Below are 20,843 nucleotides of genomic sequence, written 5' to 3' on the forward strand. Positions count from 1 at the left end.
CTGCGCCCTACTAGATGGGGATTTGTATGCAAAATGTCACTAAAAGCGCCATTTCGTTCTTATATAAGCATGGATGACCGCGATTGGCCCATATGTTGTAGTCTTTTGGACGCTGAGTCGATTGGTTTTGGTCCGAAAAGGCTGCGATGCAGCGTTCCTCCTTTATTCCCAATCGAACATGGTTGAACAAGCGGTCACGTGCTCCTGCGTACGCCAGTCACCTGGTCACCGTGCCTGCAGGGTACAACTTACTAGCCTGTTTGACCTTTTTTGGGTGCAGTCCTGTCACTCGAGTTGAACCTTGGTGTGAAAGTTGTCGCCTGCTGGCGTGGTGACCAGGTGATTTGGGCACCCAGGAGCACGTGACCGCTTGTTCAACCATGTTCGATTGGGAATAAAGGAGGAACGCTGCATCGCAGCCTTTTCAGACCAAAACCAGTCGACTCAGCGTCCAAAAGACTACAACATATGGGCCAATCGCGGTCATCCGTGCTTTTATAAGAACGAAATGGCGCTTTTAGTGACATTTTGTATACAAATCCCCATCTAGTAGGGCGCAGTCACCCAGTTTCGGTGGAAGTGCGCGAGTTCGATTGGGATTCAAGTAGGAAGGGAGCGTCTCAGCTTTCTCAGACCAAGACCATTCGACTCAGCACCCCGAAGACTACAACTGGTGAAATTTTAATTTTTGCCTTAACTTCCCCTTTAAGCTCAGCCCACGACACAGCACTGTATTCTTGGCCGAATAATGTAACCTACTCTATCACCAATGGTCGTTAGCATGCTGGCCTAGTCAGTCACAACTTCCTCTCATCACTTTGTTTCTTTTGCACACCATCTGTGATTTGTTCAGGACAAGTATGCAAAGCTGAACAGCACGGCAGGTTTAGATGAAGAATGTTGTCCACAGTACGACTGTGGTAAGTGCGGCTGCTGCTGTTGCTATCGCTGTGCTTGCTGCTGCTTCCGGCTGCTTCTGCTGTGTTCGCTGATGTTGCTTTCCCTGCTGCTGCTGCTGCTGCTGCTGCTGCTGCTGTTGACTGTGTTGTTACTTGTTACTGACTGTATGCGCCATTCAACATGTTTCCTTCTGATTGGTGGCGCTGGCAGTTGTTTGGTTGCTCTGATCAGATCATAGTCCCTCATACATTGCTTTGCTAAGCCTGGTCGTCACCGTATATCATTTGGTCCTAGTGGGGCGAATAGGACAGCACTCTTCAGCTTGTCTTACCCTAGTAGTCTCGATCAGTGTGACTACATAGTACATAGTACCCCCTCAGTCAACTCCAACTCTCCACACCTCCTGTGTGCATAGTGCTCCTATATAGTCCACTATGTGTTTGTATGTATGTGTGTGTGCGTGCGTGCGTGCGTGCGTGCGCGTGTGCGTGCGTCACCTGTGTATAGTCTGTGATCAGGCGAAGTGCACAGAAGCAGCAACTCGCTACAAAGGAAGCAATATACTGCCAAGTGGACAGTCTTATGACGACCGAACACAATCAGGCGTGAGTACAGTGGATCACCATGCTGGCATGCTGCTCTGATTCGGGTTAAACTCTAAGCGAGCTTGACTAGATCTGATGCACTGAATAAATATCTTGTGTTCAGTTGAAGGGAGACTTGCAGGAATCTGATCGAGTGCATCTTGTATTGGTCTGTAGAAGCTGTGCTGGCTGTGCTCATTGCGCTGGTTGTGCTTGTTATGCTGGCTGTGCTCATTGCGCTGGCTGTGCTCATTGTGCTTGTTATGCTGGTTGTGCTTGTTATGCTGGCTGTGCTCATTGCGCTGGCTGTGCTTGTTATGCTGGTTGTGCTTGTTATGCTGGCTGTACTCATTGTGCTTGTTATGCTGACTGTGCTTGTTATGCTGGCTGTACTTGTTGTGCTGGCTTTCCCAGTGCTTTACATAACATGGTGTGCTGTAGTATCTACCACAGTATGCATGTATGCTGTTTGCAGCATGGCGATGAAGAATCCGGTCTACAGTCAGCCAGTGCTAGTGCTCCCCGGTTCCAAGGAGAGTCAGGGCATAGGAACACCTTGAGTATTCTTTGATAGGGCGTTGGGGAAGACATGATGGCTTTGGGGAAGAGATGATGGCTTTAGGGAAGAGGGATCTAGTGAAGGGGTGATGGATTTGGTGAACGGGTAATGGCTTTGGTGAAGGGGAGTTGGCTTGGGGAAGGGATGATGGCGATTGCGGTGAGTGCTCTAGTATCGCTACCAATAGTGGTCCTGGTATGCGGCGAGTTGGAAACCTTGTTTTGTTGGTGCTTGTTCTTCCACTCCAGGTCGGTGTTTGCAACAAGAGTAAGCAAGAAAACGTGACAACAGATTGTGGCTGCTGTACTGTGCCTATCTACGAACCTGGTGAGTTGGGATGATATTGAAAATGAGCGTTATTGGCCGGTTCACCTGGTGGAAATATGGCGGCGCTGAAGTTATGGAAAGAGAACCCGGAATTTTAGAACTGCTGCACTCTCCTCCCTGCTTATCAAAGAATCCATGTTTTTTGTTAACCCATGCACAAGGGCTGATTGTATAGCATGACCCAGACATACAGGTGTAGTAACTGTATTGCAAGGCACGTGCGTTGGAACTGAGATGGATGTGTTCAGAGCACTGGAAAGGTTGTAGTGTGTTGTTTGCAGATGATGCAGCCGTACCCTGGCATATATAACATTCTGTTATGGTACTTAGTAGCGTGTGCTGTGAAGCAGCAGAGGCCACCAAAACAATAAATGCATCGCAATACCTTAAGGTGTATTTGTCTCTGCCTTTTCCACATCTTATTTACGTTCTGTGCAGAATGCTGCAGCGAGACTTGCCCAACTAAGCATTGTTCTCAAAATGTAGGTCAACCGGTATTGTGTTGTTTTGCTGTTTTCCTTATGCTGTCGTGCCGTTAGCATAGTCTCCACAGGGGATGTCTGGTGGCACTTAGAGCATTATGATCTACTTTTATATGTGGCATACATCATGTCATGTATGTTAGCTATGACCTCCTTGCAGTGTCTTTTCAGGCTACTTACTGTACATGGTGAGATAGTGAGGTGGGTCGTCACGAATCATTCGCTTGGGATCTTATGATATGCCACTCGACACTCTTCTTGTAGTGTTGATTTCATGTGTGCTCTGTGTGCTCTCTGTGCTCTGTGTGTGCTCTATGGTGTGTCTGTGTGTGTGTGTGTGTTCTTGTTTGTTCTTGTATGTTTGTATATGTGCATGTTTGTGCATGTGTGTCCATGCAGTGTCCAAGACAAGAACTGGTGAGAGTGCGCAATGCTACAATGAATGGAACTGACTGCTGTCCGGAAGACACGTGCGGTAAGAACATTCGTTAGATCTCTACCCTTCTCTGCAGTCTGTAGGGCTGTGATGCCGTTGAGCAGGGTACCATGTTCAGCTTTTGTCCGCATTAGTGCATGGACAACGACCGATGGCGTTTTGAAGACATGGTGGTGTGGGGTGTGTGTAGTGGGATGTGTGTAGTGGGATGTGTGTAGTGGGATATGTGCTGTTGGTACATGTAGTAAGTAGTATGCGCAGTACTAAGAGGTGCTTACGCAGGGTCACCTCTAGGGGGGGGGGGGGTTCCAACTGAGTCACAAACAATAAGTTTTAACCTTTTAAAAGAGCCCTAGAAAATTTTCAAAATTATTCAATTTTTCGTGTTCCTTTGATCATAACGTGAGTTCTACTCACTCAATATTCTTAATCTTGGGCTTCCTTGAAGTGGAAAGGTATCTGAGAGAGGAAGAGAATGAGATCGACCATGATAGCCGGGACACTGTACATGTATCCAGCGCAAGAGTGCAGCGGCGGTGAGAAAAATGCCCCCAAAGCAAACTTGAAGGCCCAAACGCGTCCTGCTCCAGCGATTTCATTTTTCTCGATCGCAGAGTTTCGATTTTTGCTGTGTACTCTTGAGAATATCACACGTGAAGCCCCTGCAAATTTGAGCAAGTCAGCATAACAAAAAGTCTCAAATTCTCGGTACTCAAGTCGCACTGCATGCTTTTGCCGAGGTAGTGGCTCAACTTACGAATGATTTATCTCAAGAAACATTGCTCGCAGCGCTTCGTAAATTGCTTCTACCGACAGCTGAGAGTTTTCTTTTAGCCCTGGATATTTGGATCGTTGGATTTGAGCGAGATTTGACTGAGTTACGATCTGTTGAAGTTTTGCATTCTTGTCAGATCGATCGCGCACCCTACCAAACCCCCAAAAAACGTAGCTCGTTTGGAACATTTAGGGGGTTTCCGGGCAACGGGACCCCCCCCCCCCCCCTGCGTATGCGCCTGACTAAAGCTGGCAAGGTGTGAATTAGTTCGCCAGATCCCAGGAGAGCCAGTATTTCAGTGGTTGCGTTTTTTGTTCTTGTGGTTTGCATTGTTTTCTTGCAGTGGACAAGCCAGTTCCTCTGTGCAACTCTTCCTGTTGTGTAAGTGTGCAGTGTTGCAATACATGTACGAGTATATGAGTGCACTTCGACTATACCCGGTTCCAGCCACCCATGTGTTCTATCGAATGTCTGTTGGCGGAAAGCGCTCTACAGTCCATTCATTGGAAACTGGCACCTTAACTTTTTGGTGTCTCTCTCACATAGTTGTAGATATCGGGAAAACAACAGTACATCCTGCATTGTGTGACCCGTGCAATTACTCCTTGCCACTTTTGAGGCCAGAAAAGTCCAAGAACAGGGAAATAGAAATTCAGCCAGGTTTTACAAAATTAGGACAGGTATGCCATGGCAAAATGTATGGAGAAGCAGATCCAAAACCCAGATTTTTGAGATTTTAAGTGGGTTTTTGATCCTCAATTCGGCCCAAATCCGACTTTCAAAAGCCAGCGGGCCAGTTTCCGATGAATGGACTGTAGCTGTTTTAGACACTTGTTGATGACAATATAATTCTGTTAGTGGCTGTGAAGGACAGCTTAATACTAGTATTTGTTTGAACGTTTGACTGAGTATGTAGTGCCAGTATGACTGAGTATGTAGTGCCAGTATGACTGAGTATGTAGTGCCAGTTTGACTGAGTATGTAGTGCCAGTATGACTAAGCCTCAAGGGTTGAAGCTGTGTCCTGTTTGCTTTGTTGTATCATTTCAAACACATTCACACGATTGTGTACTGCGCAGGACCTAGAGGATGTGGAGATTCTTGACGGCGCTGTCAATGCCACAGAGTGCTGTAACATAACGCGCTGTCGTAAGGGTCTACTGTGCGTGCCTGGTTCTGTAAGATCACTTGTGAGCCTGAACTGGCTGAAGGGAAGTAAAGACTACATTCAAAAGGCTTCCTAAGGGTGTGCGGACTCCCCTGTAGCGCTGGCACTTCACGGCGGATTTTACTTAATTAATTATATTTGGAAGAATTTGTAGCCGAGAGACCGTTTTTGAGTAGTGGTGTATAACTGTGTGAAACATTCAAACGGCTGTTTGCAGTATCTAAAAGGTGGCAAGGTGACCGAGGTCGATTTAATTTGTTCTGCTGATTGTGTTCCTGAAGTTGCAGTATGATGTTATTTATTTCTGACAGGGTATTTTTTTGCTCAAAGTCAGCTTTCCGCTCGATCCATCATGACTGTTTATCTGGATCAGAAGGATATTAGGCCCAATGGATAGCAGGATATGTGGTGTTTGCAGCGGTGCACGATTCATACGTGTTTTGCCTACTGGTAATTCGGTTCTGCATCTAGAAGCAGTTGCTATCAGTTTTTTTCCTGAGCTCTGGTAAAGTGCTATCTTCCCGTGCCGTTTCTCTCCATCTACTCCGTCACAGAGTGCAATAGTGCAAAGTGTGGCAGTGCAAAGGACGGCTACAAACTGCAGAATCCTGGGATCTACAATAGTTCTTACAAGTGCAAGCAGGTATGGGAGTCATCAGAGTAACGGCCGGCCCTATATAAATGTGTACTTGAACAAGTACAATTCACTTAAATGTTCACATAAGATGGGGTGCAGGGGAGCGGAAGCGGCTACGGCACTGGCTCCAGACTGCCGTATGACTCGTGTGTTTGCTGAAGTAAGCTATTCGCCACGTGGCAAGTTAGATTTTGCCCTTTGACACAAAGGTTCATGAAAATGTGTGCTAATGTGTTTTTGCTTTACTGCTCTGTTTTGCTGGCGTTGTGCAGGGCTTTTGTCTGGTAGAGAACAAAACGATTTCATTGTCGCAAGGCTGTCCTGACTGCTGCAAAATAACTACGTATTTTTGCATTAATGCCAACTATCATGAACCTTGCAAGAACGGCACCTTGACAAGCTGTCCGTGTGAAGTAAGTCGATATTGACTGTGTTGGTAGCATGATGATCGCTGCTGCCATTGTCACTGACATTGCCACTGACATCATTCATCATCGGCATCGGCTTTGCCATTGTATCCTCAGAGACAAGTCGTTGCCTCTGTACGAAGTCTCCGGTTGGAGCGGAGAACATGGAATTGAGATAAGCATAAAAGTAAAAATGTCGAGAAATGATCTGCTGTGCCCTTCAATGTGTTATCAGTACGTTCTGTGCGGGCATAGCTAGTTTCTGCAGGGGACTGGATGAAGATGTTTGACTGTCAGTGGTGCCAGCAGCTTGTCACGTATTTCTTTACATGTATTGTGCACTCGTACACATGTCATGTACACGATTCTATACATAGTAAGACTAGATCCCACACTAGTACATCTACATGTCATGTACACGATTCTATACATAGTAAGACTAGATCTCACACTAGTACATCTACATGTCATGTACACGATTCTATACATAGTAAGACTAGATCCCACACTAGTACATCTACATGTCATGTACACGATTCTATACATAGTAAGACTAGATCCCACACTAGTACATCTACATGTCATGTACACGATTCTATACATAGTAAGACTAGATCCCACACTAGTACATCTACATGTCATGTACACGATTCTATACATAGTAAGACTAGATCCCACACTAGTACATCTACATGTCATGTATTATGTACTCGTAGCTGTTATACATGTGTTATGTACTCGCACACGTGTGCTAGTATTCTGCTCAGTTTGACCTGCTGTTGAGGCTCCTGTGCATATTGGTCCCATATCATACTACCCAGCATACTCTGGCATGCCACCAGGCTAGTTGTATGCAATGCATATGAGATGATAGTGGCAAACCTACACAGCACAGAGGTGCAACGAGAAGCATTACAATTATTACAGAAAATGTTTTATCTACGCATGCACCTACGCAAGAACGCATCACCAGCCAATTCGGTCATGTGTCATAAGTTTTGAACGTTTTCGTTCCCTTCTTCTCAAAATACTACAGGGAATGGTGGAAATAAACTAAGAGACTACAGAATTATAAAGATCAGAAGTTAGAGATACAGCACTCCAATTATGTGTAGAAGTGACACAAACAAACTAAATGTGGAGAGTCAAAAACAGCATGAAACACCACTAGGTGACAAAAACGTTATGAAAAAAGGTAAAAAAAGAGAAAGAGAGAGAAACATCAAGAAATCAAGGGATAGTTTCACACCTTCACGACGAACGATGCCAAGCAACTGCACAGAGACATGTTACTTCTACACATAATTGGAGTGCTTCATCTCTGAACTTCTGATCTTTATAATTCTGTAGTCTCTTAGTTTATTTCCACCATTCCCTGTAGTATTTTGAGAAGAAGGGAACGAAAACGTTCAAAACTTATGACACATGACCGAATTGGCTGGTGATTTTTTTCTTTCTTTTTTTCTACAAAATCCACATATCTCCAGACACTGGGGGTGAATAATGGAGTGTGGTGGTGGGGCCCATTAAGCTCCGCCGACCAGAGGTCTCGGCTTCATAGCTCCATGGACGCACCAAAGGGATATTGGGTAGGGAGGATTAAATTGAAAAAGAACACAGAAGAAAGAAAATAGAAAGATTGTATTGCTCAGTGAGCAAAAGAATAAGTTAAGTATTGAAGTGATGCGTTCTTGCGTAGATGCATGCGTAGATAAAACATTTTGTAATATTTTCCGCCTCCGTCCTAGTTTCAAATCCGACATTACAATTATGACAATGTTTCTATTGACTGAGCCTTGTTACATGTTGTGTTTTCTATTGCAGTTGGAGGAGCTTGTTACTGAATACTCCGACTCTTCATGCTGTCCCACAAAAACATGTAGTAAGTTTTCAGGGGCGTAGCAGCCCGTCCGGCCAGACCACTTTTTCGCCTGACCGCGAAAAAGTGTCCAGAATGCAGGATTTTGCACCCTAATTTCAGTATTTTCCCGGGGACACCCCTACCCCGGGACCCCCCCCCCCCCCTACCACGGGACCCCCCCTACTCCGGACCCCCCCCCCCTCTCCTGCCAGACCACCTCCAACAGTGTTGCTACGTGCCTGGTTTTCTGCTGTGTGTCTGCCAAGTTTCTTGTCAGTGTGTGCTTTTCTCCACTGAAGCACACTGCACAACGGATATTTCTTTCACATGTCATGACCTGCTTCTGGTGAGCAAAGTATCTTCCTCATCTGGTATTCACTCTTATTCAGTGTGTGTTTCGGTATATTGCAATCTGACTTGCTCTTAGATCAAATATTGAATTTGACTGAATTTGAATTTGTATATTCTAATTCCCAGAGTGTAACACTACTAGCAGTGATTGTAGTACTAAGCAGAGCGCCTTCATGCAGAGCCATCCACCAAACGACACTTTCCGTTACAACTCCAGCGCTACATGTCAAAAGGTAAGTTTTAAGTCTTCTGGACAGCCACATACCATGACGATTGTGGTCATTGCAACACATATTGTTGCTTGAAATCCTCCTCACAATATACTCCCTGCAGTCCCGGCGAGATGCACTTTGACTTCTGCAGAACCAACCTTGCATCGATGGGATACGCACTCCCCAACAATACACAAGTCTATGCTGCTCTGACCAAACTGCCTGTGTGGTTGAAAACCAATCTTCACCCTTCTCTTTTGGTCCCGCTTCCATCTTGCGTTGGGCTTTCTTGATTAAACGAGAAATTGCCTTGAGTTTGGAGCTCATGCACATGCTATTGTTGCATTTCATCTGGTGTGATGTGTTGCCCAGGGTGGTGTTATAGTATATAGTCATGCCCGGCCTGTATCAGCGGATGGATGTGGAAAGGACTGCTGTCCTCTACTGAACATCTATAAGTGCGGTAAGCTGTTGCTGCTGCTGCTGCTGTTTGGATTGCGTATACCCACATGGTTTTGCACTGTTTCAAGCGGTCACTTTCTCTTCTAACTCCATGTTTACTATGGAGACATTGATCTGTGTACCAATTGCTAAATACCCTAACAACTGCTGTGCCCGTGTGGTCACTCTAGAGACTAGACCCCACACCCGGCCCGGGTGCCGTATTTCCTGGAGCGTAATAATAATAATAATAAACACAGCTCGCATCTTCCCTGAACCTGTTAGACAGGAGCAGAGTCGACGCATCTGTCAACAGTGTCAAGCCAAGTTAGTCTATCTCCTGCAGCTTGGAGAGCGCTCTCCACGGAGAGATCCGCTGCCTTCAGGTCGTGCCGAATCGTATCTATCCACCGCAATGGCGGACGGCCACGGGGTTTTTTTATGTCGTTCGTGTTGATTGATAGCTCCAGTGCTTGGAACGAGGCGGATTCCGGACCCTCTCGCACCACATGGCCAAACCACAGCAGCCTGCGTCGCCGACATGTGGCACTAACTGGAGATTGTTTTGTTTCTGTGTATAAGTTGTTATTGGTGATGCGTTGCGGGTAGACAATCTGCAGCAGTACGCGTAGCTTCCTCCGTTGCCATTTGTCCAGTTTGTCGTTCAGCAATTTGGACAGAGTCCACAATCCGCAATTGTATAGAAGGAGCGGCATTATGAGGCAGTTAAACATACACAGTCGGGATTGAAAGGAATGCCGTCTCCAAGAAATCGAACCAAACGCCCTGTTTGCTTTTGAGATTCTCATGTCCACGTCTTCTGCAGAGCCCAATAGAGAACCCAGGAGTTTGATTGATCTCCATTCGTTGCTGTTTCTTGTAACATCAACATATTCAGTTTCTGTGTATTGAGCGTAAGCTGCAATGTAAACACTAGGAATTCACACAAAGTCGACTTACGATACTACTACGGTGGTGAAATCATGATACTACTACGGTGGTGAAATCATGATACTACTACGGTGGTCAAATCAATGGTGATCAACAGGGTAGACGTCTGTATTTTGTGACAAAACAATCTGGTTGCAGCCTTTACTCCAGTGCAGATTATACTCGGCAAACACGGCAGTTTACTCGGCGTAGTGCCTTGCATGTTTCCGCCACTGAAAAATGGTGGACATACCTAGTTCCATGTCAGGAGCCGGAACTCCATCTTAATTAAGAAAGCAGTATACCGGGTGTGTGAGAACAGTGACAAGAGAAGCATGTTTATAGCACTGTAGGCAGTGGGTGACTTTCACTGCTCATAGTACACTGCATGTGTGTGTGTGTGTGTGTGTGTGTGTGTGTGTGTGTGTGTGTGTGTGTGTGTGTGTGTGTGTGTGTGTGCGTGTGTGTGTGTGCGTGTGTGTGTGTGTGTGCGTGTGTGTGTGTGTGCGTGTGCGTGTGTGTGTGTGCGCTTGCGTGCGTGTGTGCGTGCACACGTGTGGGTGCATACGTGTGGGTGCACACGCGTGGGTGCATACGTGCTACTGGTCACCACTGATACTTAACTGTTTCCAACTTGATGGGATCCTGCTATGGCATATGTTGTCATGCATGTGTTTATGTTGTGTTCATGTTGTGTGGCTTGTTATATGCAGAGTGTAAGAATGATACATGCCACATCGCGGATCAAAAGCATCAAAAACACCAGAAGTGCACAAATGCGGTAAGACAACTTTTGATTTCTAATAGCTGAATGACTGTATTTCTAGTTAGAACGCGGCAACAGCTCAAGGGACCTTCGAAATGTGGTCTCTGTTACCAGGTGGTCTCCTTATCCAGGGTCATTTGACTGGAAATAGCATCCCTTGGTTCTGGATTCAGTGGTCTTCTTGGACAGGTGGTCGCCTTATCTGAGTGGTCGCCTTATCCGAGTGGTCGCCTTTTCCGAGTGGTCGCCTTTTTCCGAGTGGTCGCCTTTTTCCGAGTGGTCGCCTTTTTCCGAGTGGTCGCCTTTTTCCGAGTGGTCGCCTTTTTCCGAGTGGTCGCCTTTTTCCGAGTGGTCGCCTTTTTCCGAGTGGTCGCCTTTTTCCGAGTGGTCGCCTTTTTCCGAGTGGTCGCCTTTTTCCGAGTGGTCGCCTTTTTCCGAGTGGTCGCCTTTTTCCGAGTGGCCGCCTTTTTCCGAGTGGTCGCCTTTTTCCGAGTGGTCGCCTTTTTCCGAGTGGCCGCCTTTTTCCGAGTGGCCGCCTTTTTCCGAGTGGTCGCCTTTTTCCGAGTGGTCGCCTTTTTCCGAGTGGTCGCCTTTTTCCGAGTGGTCGCCTTTTTCCGAGTGGTCGCCTTTTTCCGAGTGGTCGCCTTTTTCCGAGTGGTCGCCTTTTTCCGAGTGGTCGCCTTTTTCCGAGTGGTCGCCTTTTTCCGAGTGGTCGCCTTTTTCCGAGTGGTCGCCTTTTTCCGAGTGGTCGCCTTTTTCCGAGTGGTCGCCTTTTTCCGAGTGGTCGCCTTTTTCCGAGTGGTCGCCTTTTTCCGAGTGGCCGCCTTTTTCCGAGTGGTCGCCTTTTTCCGAGTGGTCGCCTTTTTCCGAGTGGCCGCCTTTTTCCGAGTGGTCGCCTTTTTCCGAGTGGTCGCCTTTTTCCGAGTGGTCGCCTTTTTCCGAGTGGTCGCCTTTTTCCGAGTGGTCGCCTTTTTCCGAGTGGTCGCCTTTTTCCGAGTGGTCGCCTTTTTCCGAGTGGTCGCCTTTTTCCGAGTGGTCGCCTTTTTCCGAGTGGTCGCCTTTTTCCGAGTGGTCGCCTTTTTCCGAGTGGTCGCCTTTTTCCGAGTGGTCGCCTTTTCAGGGTTTACTGTACTGTGTGTGCTGTGTGTCCATGGTATGTGTGTGTACTGTGTGTCCATGGTATGTGTGTGTACTGTGTGTACTGTGTGTCCATGGTATGTGTGTGTACTGTGTGTCCATGGTATGTGTGTGTACTGTGTGTCCATGGTATGTGTGTGTACTGTGTGTCCATGGTATGTGTGTGTACTGTGTGTCCATGGTATGTGTGTGTACTGTGTGTCCATGGTATGTGTGTGTACTGTGTGTCCATGGTATGTGTGTGTACTGTGTGTCCATGGTATGTGTGTGTACTGTGTGTCCATGGTATGTGTGTGTACTGTGTGTCCATGGTATGTGTGTGTACTGTGTGTCCATGGTATGTGTGTGTACTGTGTGTACTGTGTGTGCTGCTGGTGCAGGGTGGAGTATGGAGAGTTGACCAAGTAGCCAGCAACAGCTATCCTGACTGTTGCGCCAACTGGACTTGTGGTAAGACCCACTAAACTAATGCTGGCATCTACAAAACTGGTAGAAAATGGACGGATTAAGATCTGTCTTCTGCTTCAGTGAGACTGCATGAAACCTCCAACTTCCAGGTTTAAAGGGCAATCAATGAATGGTTGGCATGACAACAGCATGTGTGTTGACAGGAGTATTGTGTTGTGAATGAAGGCGACCATCGGTACAGACGTCAAACTTGTCAGTTATCAGCCGGGAGATTATCATCCCGCGTGGTCCCGTGTTTGCACTGCTACAGTATATGCATGTGCACGAAGTACTGAGTGAAATCAGCAAATCTCAGTGATCCAATGTTTTATTGCCTATTATGATAACTGGGGAGATGTAGACTTGTCTGTAGTCAATATGCTATGTAACAAGATGATGGCATTGTCAGTGAAAGTTAATAGGAAGGATGAATAGTTTGTGCTGTATAAATATTCTCGTGCTTGTAGAGAGGACATTGTCACAATGGCCTGTGTACATTATGATTGCTTGCCTGTGCCATTGTTCTCCTAGGTTGCAACTGCAGCGATTGTGTTAACGAGACGTGTAGCCCGGTATGCTAACGCCTGTCTGTGTGCATGGCAAATACTGAGTGCATTTTTTTATTCCTGTATGCTTCACAAAATAACGACTTTGGAAGGTATTTCAAGATACAGTAAAACCTGTGACTAACGACCACCCCTTGCCCTTGGGGCCAGAGAAAGCGGTCTTTAGCGGCAAGTTGTCCTTGGTTAGAGGTTTGCACCACACAACCATAATGTGAGGCCGTCCGTGCCTGGCGAAGTGGTCTGTAGTACCAGGCTGGTCGCTAGTCACGGTGGTCTGTAGTACCAGGCTGGTCGCTAGTCACGGTGGTCTGTAGTACCAAGCTGGTCGCTAGTCACGGTGGTCTGTAGTACCAGGCTGGTCGCTAGTCACGGTGGTCTGTAGTACCAGGCTGGTCGCTAGTCACAGTGGTCTTTACTTACAGGTTTTACTGTAGTGCAGTAAGCCATTGTTGTAGGTGCTATTTCGCGGCCCTCCTCTAAAATCTAAAATTGAACCATTATACGGTGTTTTGTACTGCTCTTGATATTGATAATTATCATCTTGATATTGATAATTATCATCTTGATATTGATAATTATCATTTTGATATTGATAATTATCATTTTGATATTGATAATTATCATCTTGATATTGATAATTATCATCTTGGTATCATAGTCTTGGTAGCAAGGAGCTGTATATGCCCTATACAGCTCTATACGACTCCCTGTTTGGCATGTTACTAATGCACTAGAAGATGAGAGGATAAAATAGAATAATGCACATGTAGCACATAAAGCTCGTGTCACACCCTACATGCTCCCGTCTACACAATCACACCCTACATGCTCCCGTCTACACAATCACACCCTACATGCTCCCGTCTACACAATCACACCCTACATGCTCCCGTCTACACAATCACACCCTACATGCTCCCGTCTACACAATCACACCCTACATGCTCCTGTCTACACAATCACACCCTACATGCTCCCGTCTACACAATCACATCCTACATGCTCCCGTCTACACAATCACACCCTACATGCTCCCGTCTACACAATCACACCCACCTGTCTGTTTTGATTTGAGCAAATGATGGTGAGTCTGTGCTCTACATTTAGGAGTTGTTGGTGGGCCTTGCTGCAGACCTCACTTCCTTGCGTGGTGTTCACGTGTATGCAATCATGTATGTGTGTAAGCATGCATGCATGCGTGTGTGGGTGCGTGCGTGCGTGTGTGTGTGTGTGTGTGTGTGTGTGTGTGTGTGTGTGTGTGTGTGTGTGTGTGTGTGTGTGTGTGTGTGTGTGTGTGTGTGTGTGTGTGTGCATGTCATTATCTTCTCTTCTGTGACCCAATTGCAGTGCTACAATGCAACGTATAGTTTGGGTGAATGTTCAAGCAGTTCGTATGTGTACAACCATGGCTTCAAGAACTGCTGCTCTACGGTGGACTGTGGTATGTCTATTGTCTATTGTCTATGTCTTGCTGGCAGTCATGCAGGCAATGCTAGTCTATTAGGTTTAGAGCAACGTGATGGTGAAATGATGAATTGGATTTTGGTGTTGGCATTGAAATAGAAAGTTCTCTGTCTCCATTTCTCTCTTTCTCGGTCTCATTCTCTCTTTCTCTCTCTTTCTCTCTGGCTCTCTCTCTCTCTCTGTCTCTGTACCTGTCTCGGTCTCTGTCTCTGTCTCGGTCTTGGTCTCGGTCTCGTCTCTCTCTCTCTCTCTCTCTCTCTCTCTCTCTCTCTCTCTCTCTCTCTCTTTCTCTCTCTCTCTCTCTCTCTCTCTCTCTCTCTCTCTCTCTCTCTCTCTCTCTCTCTCTCTCTCTCTCTCTCTCTCTCTCTCTCTCTCTCTCTCTCTCTCTCTCTCTCTCTCTCTCTCTCTCTCTCTCTCTCTCTCTGTCTCTCTCTCTCTCTCTCTCTCTCTCTCTCTCTGTCTCTGTCTCGGTCTCTGTCTCTGTCTCTGTCTCTCTCTCATGCATTCTGCTCTTCTTGGAGCACTTGAAGTTATAGCTGCATGCATGTCGCTGTGTTGTTCCGTCTGGCAGGGATAAAGATTGACAAGTGCAGAGGTGAACCACAAATTCCTAGTGACTGTCCAGTAAGTTTGTTCATCACGTTATACACTTTGATATGTAAACCTCCAATAACTAGTGGTGTATTTGTGGTGATGTGCTTGCCCATTTGCTCTGTTCCAGCTGTGCTGTAGTTGTCACTCTCTTCATGTCATAAAACTATTTATGTGTACAGTAGCGGTAATCAAGTGTGGTAGCTGCTGCACTGCTCCAACGGTGCTCTGTGCACACGCAGGCAGAGCTTTCCACACAGTACTAAGGGAGGAAGCTATGTTGCATCTCAGAGCTTTCAGAGTGTTCATGGTCACCGGTCAACTCAAGTTTTTGTGTGTATGCTGTGCTTCTGGTGTGTATGTACACGTGTGTACGTGTGTGTGTGTGTGTGTGTTTGTGCACGTGTGCATGCGTGTGTGTGTGTGCGTGCATGCACGCGCGCGCGCGCGCGCGCGTGTGTGTGTGTGTGTGTGTGTGTGTGTGTGTTTGCTCTCCTTTGGCTCGGGTTCTGTTAGATCTTTCATAAGTTTGTAACAGGTGTTGAAGCCAATGGCTGCTGTAACAGATGTGGTGAGTCTGTGTACTTTACTGCATCAGTGCAGAATACTTGACTGCGTGCATCAATGCAGAATTGCCTACTGTGCATTGTATCCTCATATCTGCTTTTCCGGGGGGGGGGGGGGGGGGGGGGTCCAGGACCGGGCACCGCTCATCACTTGGAAATGTCCATAAGTCTCGATCACATGCGTTTCCATGGGGAAGGGGCAGATATCTGGCATATGGCATCACTATTTCTACTCAAACTAGCAAAAGAGTAGTAGTATTTCCACTTAACCTCACCCACAGGGTGCCCGGTAGACCGAGGTGACAGCTACACCATAGCTCAGTGGTCAGAGCATCGCTGGCCTCAAGCGAAGGTCCCTGGTTCGATTCCTGGCGGTGACAGTCAATTTTTTCTTCACCCGTTCCCTTTTCCGTTCCCTCAGCTTATGAATATTAGAATCATTGTCGTTTATAGCGGTAGACTATGTGTTTGGTGCAAGTTGTAGACATGTTCCTGTGTCTGCTTGTGTTCACCTGTTCTACTTGTGTTCACCTGTTCTGCTTGTGTTCACCTGTTCTGCCCGTATCACTATGTTCAGAACCTATTTGCAACACGTCCACTTGTGACGATTGCCCTCGCACTCCGCCGTCCCTCTTATCACGTAGGGTAAGTCATGCACTGTTATATGTAGACTGCACCATGGTTGGAATGCACACACCACATCATGGTCGGAATACACACGCCACACCATGGTCGGAATATACACACTGCACCATGGTTGAACGTTGTAATATAACGAAGCTGGTTCAGATTTTCCAGTGTCATTGTGGATTGGATGTTGCCATGTAACCCGTCTTCTATTTCCACAAAACTGCAAGACGCCTCAAACCCCCTCTCGTACACAATTGCAGGTTGTTAATACAGTAAAAAAACCCAGATCCCTGCAGGTTAGGACCGAGTACTGTCCGTGACTAGGAATTGCCTGTAACTCAAAACACACATACCGGTACTTACTGCATGCAAGTAAAGATTTTATGCCAATCAATATGACTGTTTTGAGGCCGTTTTTCGTTGAAAAGCCATTTTTCTGACTCTAGATGGCCGGGTCAGAAAGGTGGCCGGTAGACGGACGTGCCTGAATAAGGGACGTCCGGATCTTGGGAGCTTTACTGTATGAAATTCTATGAGTGCTGCACAGCTGGCTACTTCTACCCTTTGTACAATCCATGCAATCGCGTGTGCTTGTGTGAATTATGTCTGCTACGTCAAATCATTGTCTTAGCTTAGAAAAGGTGCCACGGTGCGAATTGCAACTTGAAGTGGCTGCTGACATGGGGGATATCATTGAATTTGTTGTTCGAATGGTGCTGCGGCAAACAGGTGTGTTTGGTTCATGCTACTGCTTTGTTTCGTTCCGGGTTTTTCTTGTTCTAGTGTCAAAATATGACAACAATACTAGGCCAGTGCAGCAACAGCACAACATCTCCAGCATGCTGTGATGTACACGCTATAGGTGAGTCGGTCGGTCGGTCGGTCGGTCGGTCGGTCGGTCGGTCGGTCGGTCGGTCGGTCGGTCGGTCGGTCGGTCGGCCGGTAGGTCGGCCGGTCGGTCGGTCGGTCGGTCGGTCGGTCGGTCGGTCGGTCGGTCGATCGGTCAGCCGCTTAGTGCAGTCCATCAGTTTGTGAATCATTCAGTGGATTAACGAATCGATGTGCATGCATTTCTGCAATGTTTTACTGGGTTTGAGAAAACACTCTCTTCTTATGGGGCATATCTGCACTCCCCCCCCCCCCCTCCCCTCCCTGCCTCCCCCGGGAATACATTCTCCTGTTGTTTGACATATTTGCACCCCCTCCCCTGGGAATACATTCTCCTGTTGTTTGACAAGTCTGTACCCCTACTTTGGATATTGTATGATTCACACCTCCTGCCACACTGCATCAATTATGGGCGTTGTGTTTGCGTTTGCCTGGGTTTGCCTGTGTTGGTCTGTGTTTTCCATCTTCTCAGTAAACCGAACCTGCCCTTCATTGACATGCAACAGCTTGGTAAGAAACTGGTTATAGTAGCAGAAACGTAGCAATCACCCGGGTGCACAGAATTCTGTGATCAATTCATTTTGATGTGGACTCCAGTGTTGATATGCTTGCTGTTACATTGCGCGAAATCGCGCATCTATGAGCGACATCCACATAAACTGCTGGGACCATGGTTGTGTACTCGAATCTCATTCTCAGCACCCTTTTTTCTTCCTTTTTTCAGCCGTTTTTTTGCAAAAAGTCCTCGAGCTCGATTTTTTTGATCGATCGTTCTTCAAGGAAAGACGAGTGGACAGTCGATCAACAGGGCCGAGGACGAATGCGTCTGGTTGGAGTTCTTGCGTGGCACAGACACACATATAGATACATTGCGACGATCTAATCTGCACAGTGTTTCCTAATACCGCACGCACGACGGTAAGTACAATTCATGTGATTTCAAATTGTTTGTGATCTACAACGTCGCGGCAGGACGGAAATACAGCAACAGCACGACAACCGTTATACCAGGCAGTAACCAACAGTCACCTCCGTCACATTCTCCAGATCAGAAGGCAAGTGAGGCAGTGAACATGAAGAAATAAAGTATGAAAGAATGAAAAGTGAATAATTCAAAAATCTCAGAAACGTTGAACGTAAAAAACACTGAGAACAAGAAAAGTGACTTACTTCGATGGCAAAAGACAAAGCGAATGTTCCTCGTATGGACCTGGCTCTTGCGGAATCAGCCACACTGTGGAACCATGTGTTTGATTCCACAAGGGATGGCTACCTGCTCCTCACCAACCAGCCTCCACGACGGTGGTAAAGTCGCCAAAAATACGAAAGTTGAACATTTTGTGCATGCATGCAATAGAAAATTTGTGCTGAGTATGTCGAGTGGCCATTCGCACAGGACAAAGCCGTTGCGCAAGCTGTGACCCTGAAATTTCGTCCATTGATAGCGAGGGTAACCCTGAGCTGGAAAGTGTAAGGGATGGCATGCTACACTCCCCCGGATACGCTTGACAGCACGATTTGAGGCGTGGAGTAGTAATATACCAGTATCTTACTACCCCCTGATACCTGATGCATGGACGTCGTCATCTTCATCCCGCTGATCGAAAATGTACAGGTGTCGCGTGATTTCGCGCAATGATTAATCGCTACCCTTATTTACAGCCCCATTGGTAGCAGAGTGCAGCAGGAGCAGAGATACCTGTCCAGGAGTCCAAGCTTCACCATCTGTCATCACGCTTCTCTCCCGCCTTGCCCCGCACTCTCCACACCGACATGCTCACACCACTGTCTCTGTTTTGTCTCTGCTTTGTGTGCGTGTGTGCGTGCGTGCGCGTGCGACTGCTCCTGGCAACAGAACTATGAAACAAAGACAGTCGCCAACTACACTGACGACATCTGTTGCTCAACGTGTGGTATGTGCACTGCGTCACACTCTTGCAATCTTGCAATCTGACTCTGCAATAGTCACTGTAATGTAGGCTGCTACCCGCTGTGTTGATGGAGTCTGACTCTGCAATGGTCACTGTCATGTAGGCTGCTACCCGCTGTGTTGATGGAGTCTGACTCTGCAATGGTCACTGTCATGTAGGCTGCTACCCGCTGTGTAGACCTGTGTAGAGTTCTAAAAGTCACTGACCTGCTAAGTCTAAAAGTCACTGACCTGCTAAGTCTACGACTCCGCACTGACCTGTGATCAAGGTGATGGCTTGTATGCAAACTCGATTAGTCCAAGACGAATTTTGCATAATAGAAGTTCCTCGATTCCCCTCTCTGGGAAAAACCCTCCGTGCAATTCATATTAATTTTCTCTCTTGAGGAATTCGAAATGAACTAGTGTAGATATTTCAATTGACAGGTTTGTAAATTGAAAGTTTGATGGATGAAAAAGGATATGGTGTGGATATTGACAGTAAACAACCTGCAGCATGATGCCAATCTTTGTTGAACTGTCTATAGCACTGAGCATCTGCTTTATCTACTAGCGGCATGTGGGTATAGAGCCATGTGGCACAATGCTCAGTGCCGGGCTACATTCCCATGTAGAACCCATACTTGTCGTTGGCATGTTCTTTTCATCTTGTAACCTTGCTGTGTTTACTTGTGCAGAGTGTGACTGTAAGGCCTGCCCTGCTCCACCACCATGTTTGGAGGTAAGTGTCACCTAGTATAATAGGAAACGTGGGGTTTATGGACAGGCACACGAACACACGGACACACGGACACACTACGCATACACATAGCCAAGTCACACGTAAGCACACTGCACCTGAGCACACGGCTACACCACACATTCTCAGTTGAGTGCTAGTGGGTGACACACCGAGTGGTGCTCACGAGTATTGCCCCTTGTACTTGATCAACAGTACTGTACATCAACACACACACACACACACACCCACACACACACACACACCCACACACACACACACACACACACACACACACACACACACACACACACACACACACACACACACACACACACCTGTCCTGTCCTGTAGAGCCACTGCCACAGGGGTCACGTGGGCCCCGGAGGGGCATCAGAGAGGAAGATGGAGCACGCAGCCTGATGACGCCGGAGATGGTGGAGCAAACGGAACCGGCGAGAACACACGCATACATGGCTGAACGAATTACGCTGCTGGGCAGTCGGGCGCGGGCCAGTCCTCGAGCACCGGTGACGACCGCGGCCTTGCACAGTCCGAAAGCAGCGGGCACACACAGCACAGTGCGCAGCACAGCAGGCATCCTGCACATAGACTTGCCGGGGCTCGGGAGGCTGAGGCTGAGGTGCGGAACAGCGGTGTACACACACACACACACACGCACACACACGCCTGGTGGATCGGTTGCAGTTGTGGATAGCAAAGCCCCGGATCGACTTGCAGCAACGTTCACAAATGGGACAGTGAGCGGTACAGCACAGTTTCCGAATACATGGGCAGACAGGTGAAGAGCTTGTGGCATTGGCAAGATTCGGGGCAGAACTGGGCTGGGCGCAGCGATGGACTGCAATGCCACCCGCACGCCGAAACCATCGGTGACACTGGGAGCACTGGTGGCTGTTGGCTTGCTGCTGGACTGGTTTACGTCGTTCCATGACACACACACACACACACACACACACACACACACACACACACACACACACACACACATTATAGATCTCATTCTCACACAACCCTTACCCTTACATTGTGTTATCTGCTATGACTTTG

General features: G+C 47.3%; 1 protein-coding gene across 1 annotated transcript in view; it reads left to right on the forward strand.

The window, feature by feature from the left end:
- Nucleotides 1-20,843, forward strand: part of LOC135806592 (von Willebrand factor-like) — a 140,491-nt gene that overhangs the window by 44,387 nt on the left and 75,261 nt on the right. Inside the window, exons 42-64 of the mRNA XM_065320794.1 lie at nt 854-920; nt 1,408-1,505; nt 2,292-2,370; nt 2,809-2,852; nt 3,252-3,327; nt 4,407-4,444; nt 5,142-5,211; nt 5,785-5,873; nt 6,140-6,280; nt 8,099-8,156; nt 8,613-8,719; nt 9,071-9,161; nt 10,783-10,850; nt 12,353-12,422; nt 12,951-12,991; nt 14,333-14,426; nt 15,021-15,073; nt 15,557-15,611; nt 16,184-16,251; nt 17,020-17,098; nt 17,597-17,634; nt 18,980-19,037; nt 19,732-19,775. Coding sequence (XP_065176866.1) covers nt 854-920; nt 1,408-1,505; nt 2,292-2,370; nt 2,809-2,852; nt 3,252-3,327; nt 4,407-4,444; nt 5,142-5,211; nt 5,785-5,873; nt 6,140-6,280; nt 8,099-8,156; nt 8,613-8,719; nt 9,071-9,161; nt 10,783-10,850; nt 12,353-12,422; nt 12,951-12,991; nt 14,333-14,426; nt 15,021-15,073; nt 15,557-15,611; nt 16,184-16,251; nt 17,020-17,098; nt 17,597-17,634; nt 18,980-19,037; nt 19,732-19,775 — 1,626 coding nt within the window. The remainder of the gene's footprint in view (nt 1-853; nt 921-1,407; nt 1,506-2,291; nt 2,371-2,808; nt 2,853-3,251; nt 3,328-4,406; nt 4,445-5,141; nt 5,212-5,784; nt 5,874-6,139; nt 6,281-8,098; nt 8,157-8,612; nt 8,720-9,070; nt 9,162-10,782; nt 10,851-12,352; nt 12,423-12,950; nt 12,992-14,332; nt 14,427-15,020; nt 15,074-15,556; nt 15,612-16,183; nt 16,252-17,019; nt 17,099-17,596; nt 17,635-18,979; nt 19,038-19,731; nt 19,776-20,843) is intronic.

Source organism: Sycon ciliatum, chromosome 1 (genome assembly GCF_964019385.1).
Source record: "Sycon ciliatum chromosome 1, ocSycCili1.1, whole genome shotgun sequence".
Taxonomy (NCBI): domain Eukaryota; kingdom Metazoa; phylum Porifera; class Calcarea; order Leucosolenida; family Sycettidae; genus Sycon; species Sycon ciliatum.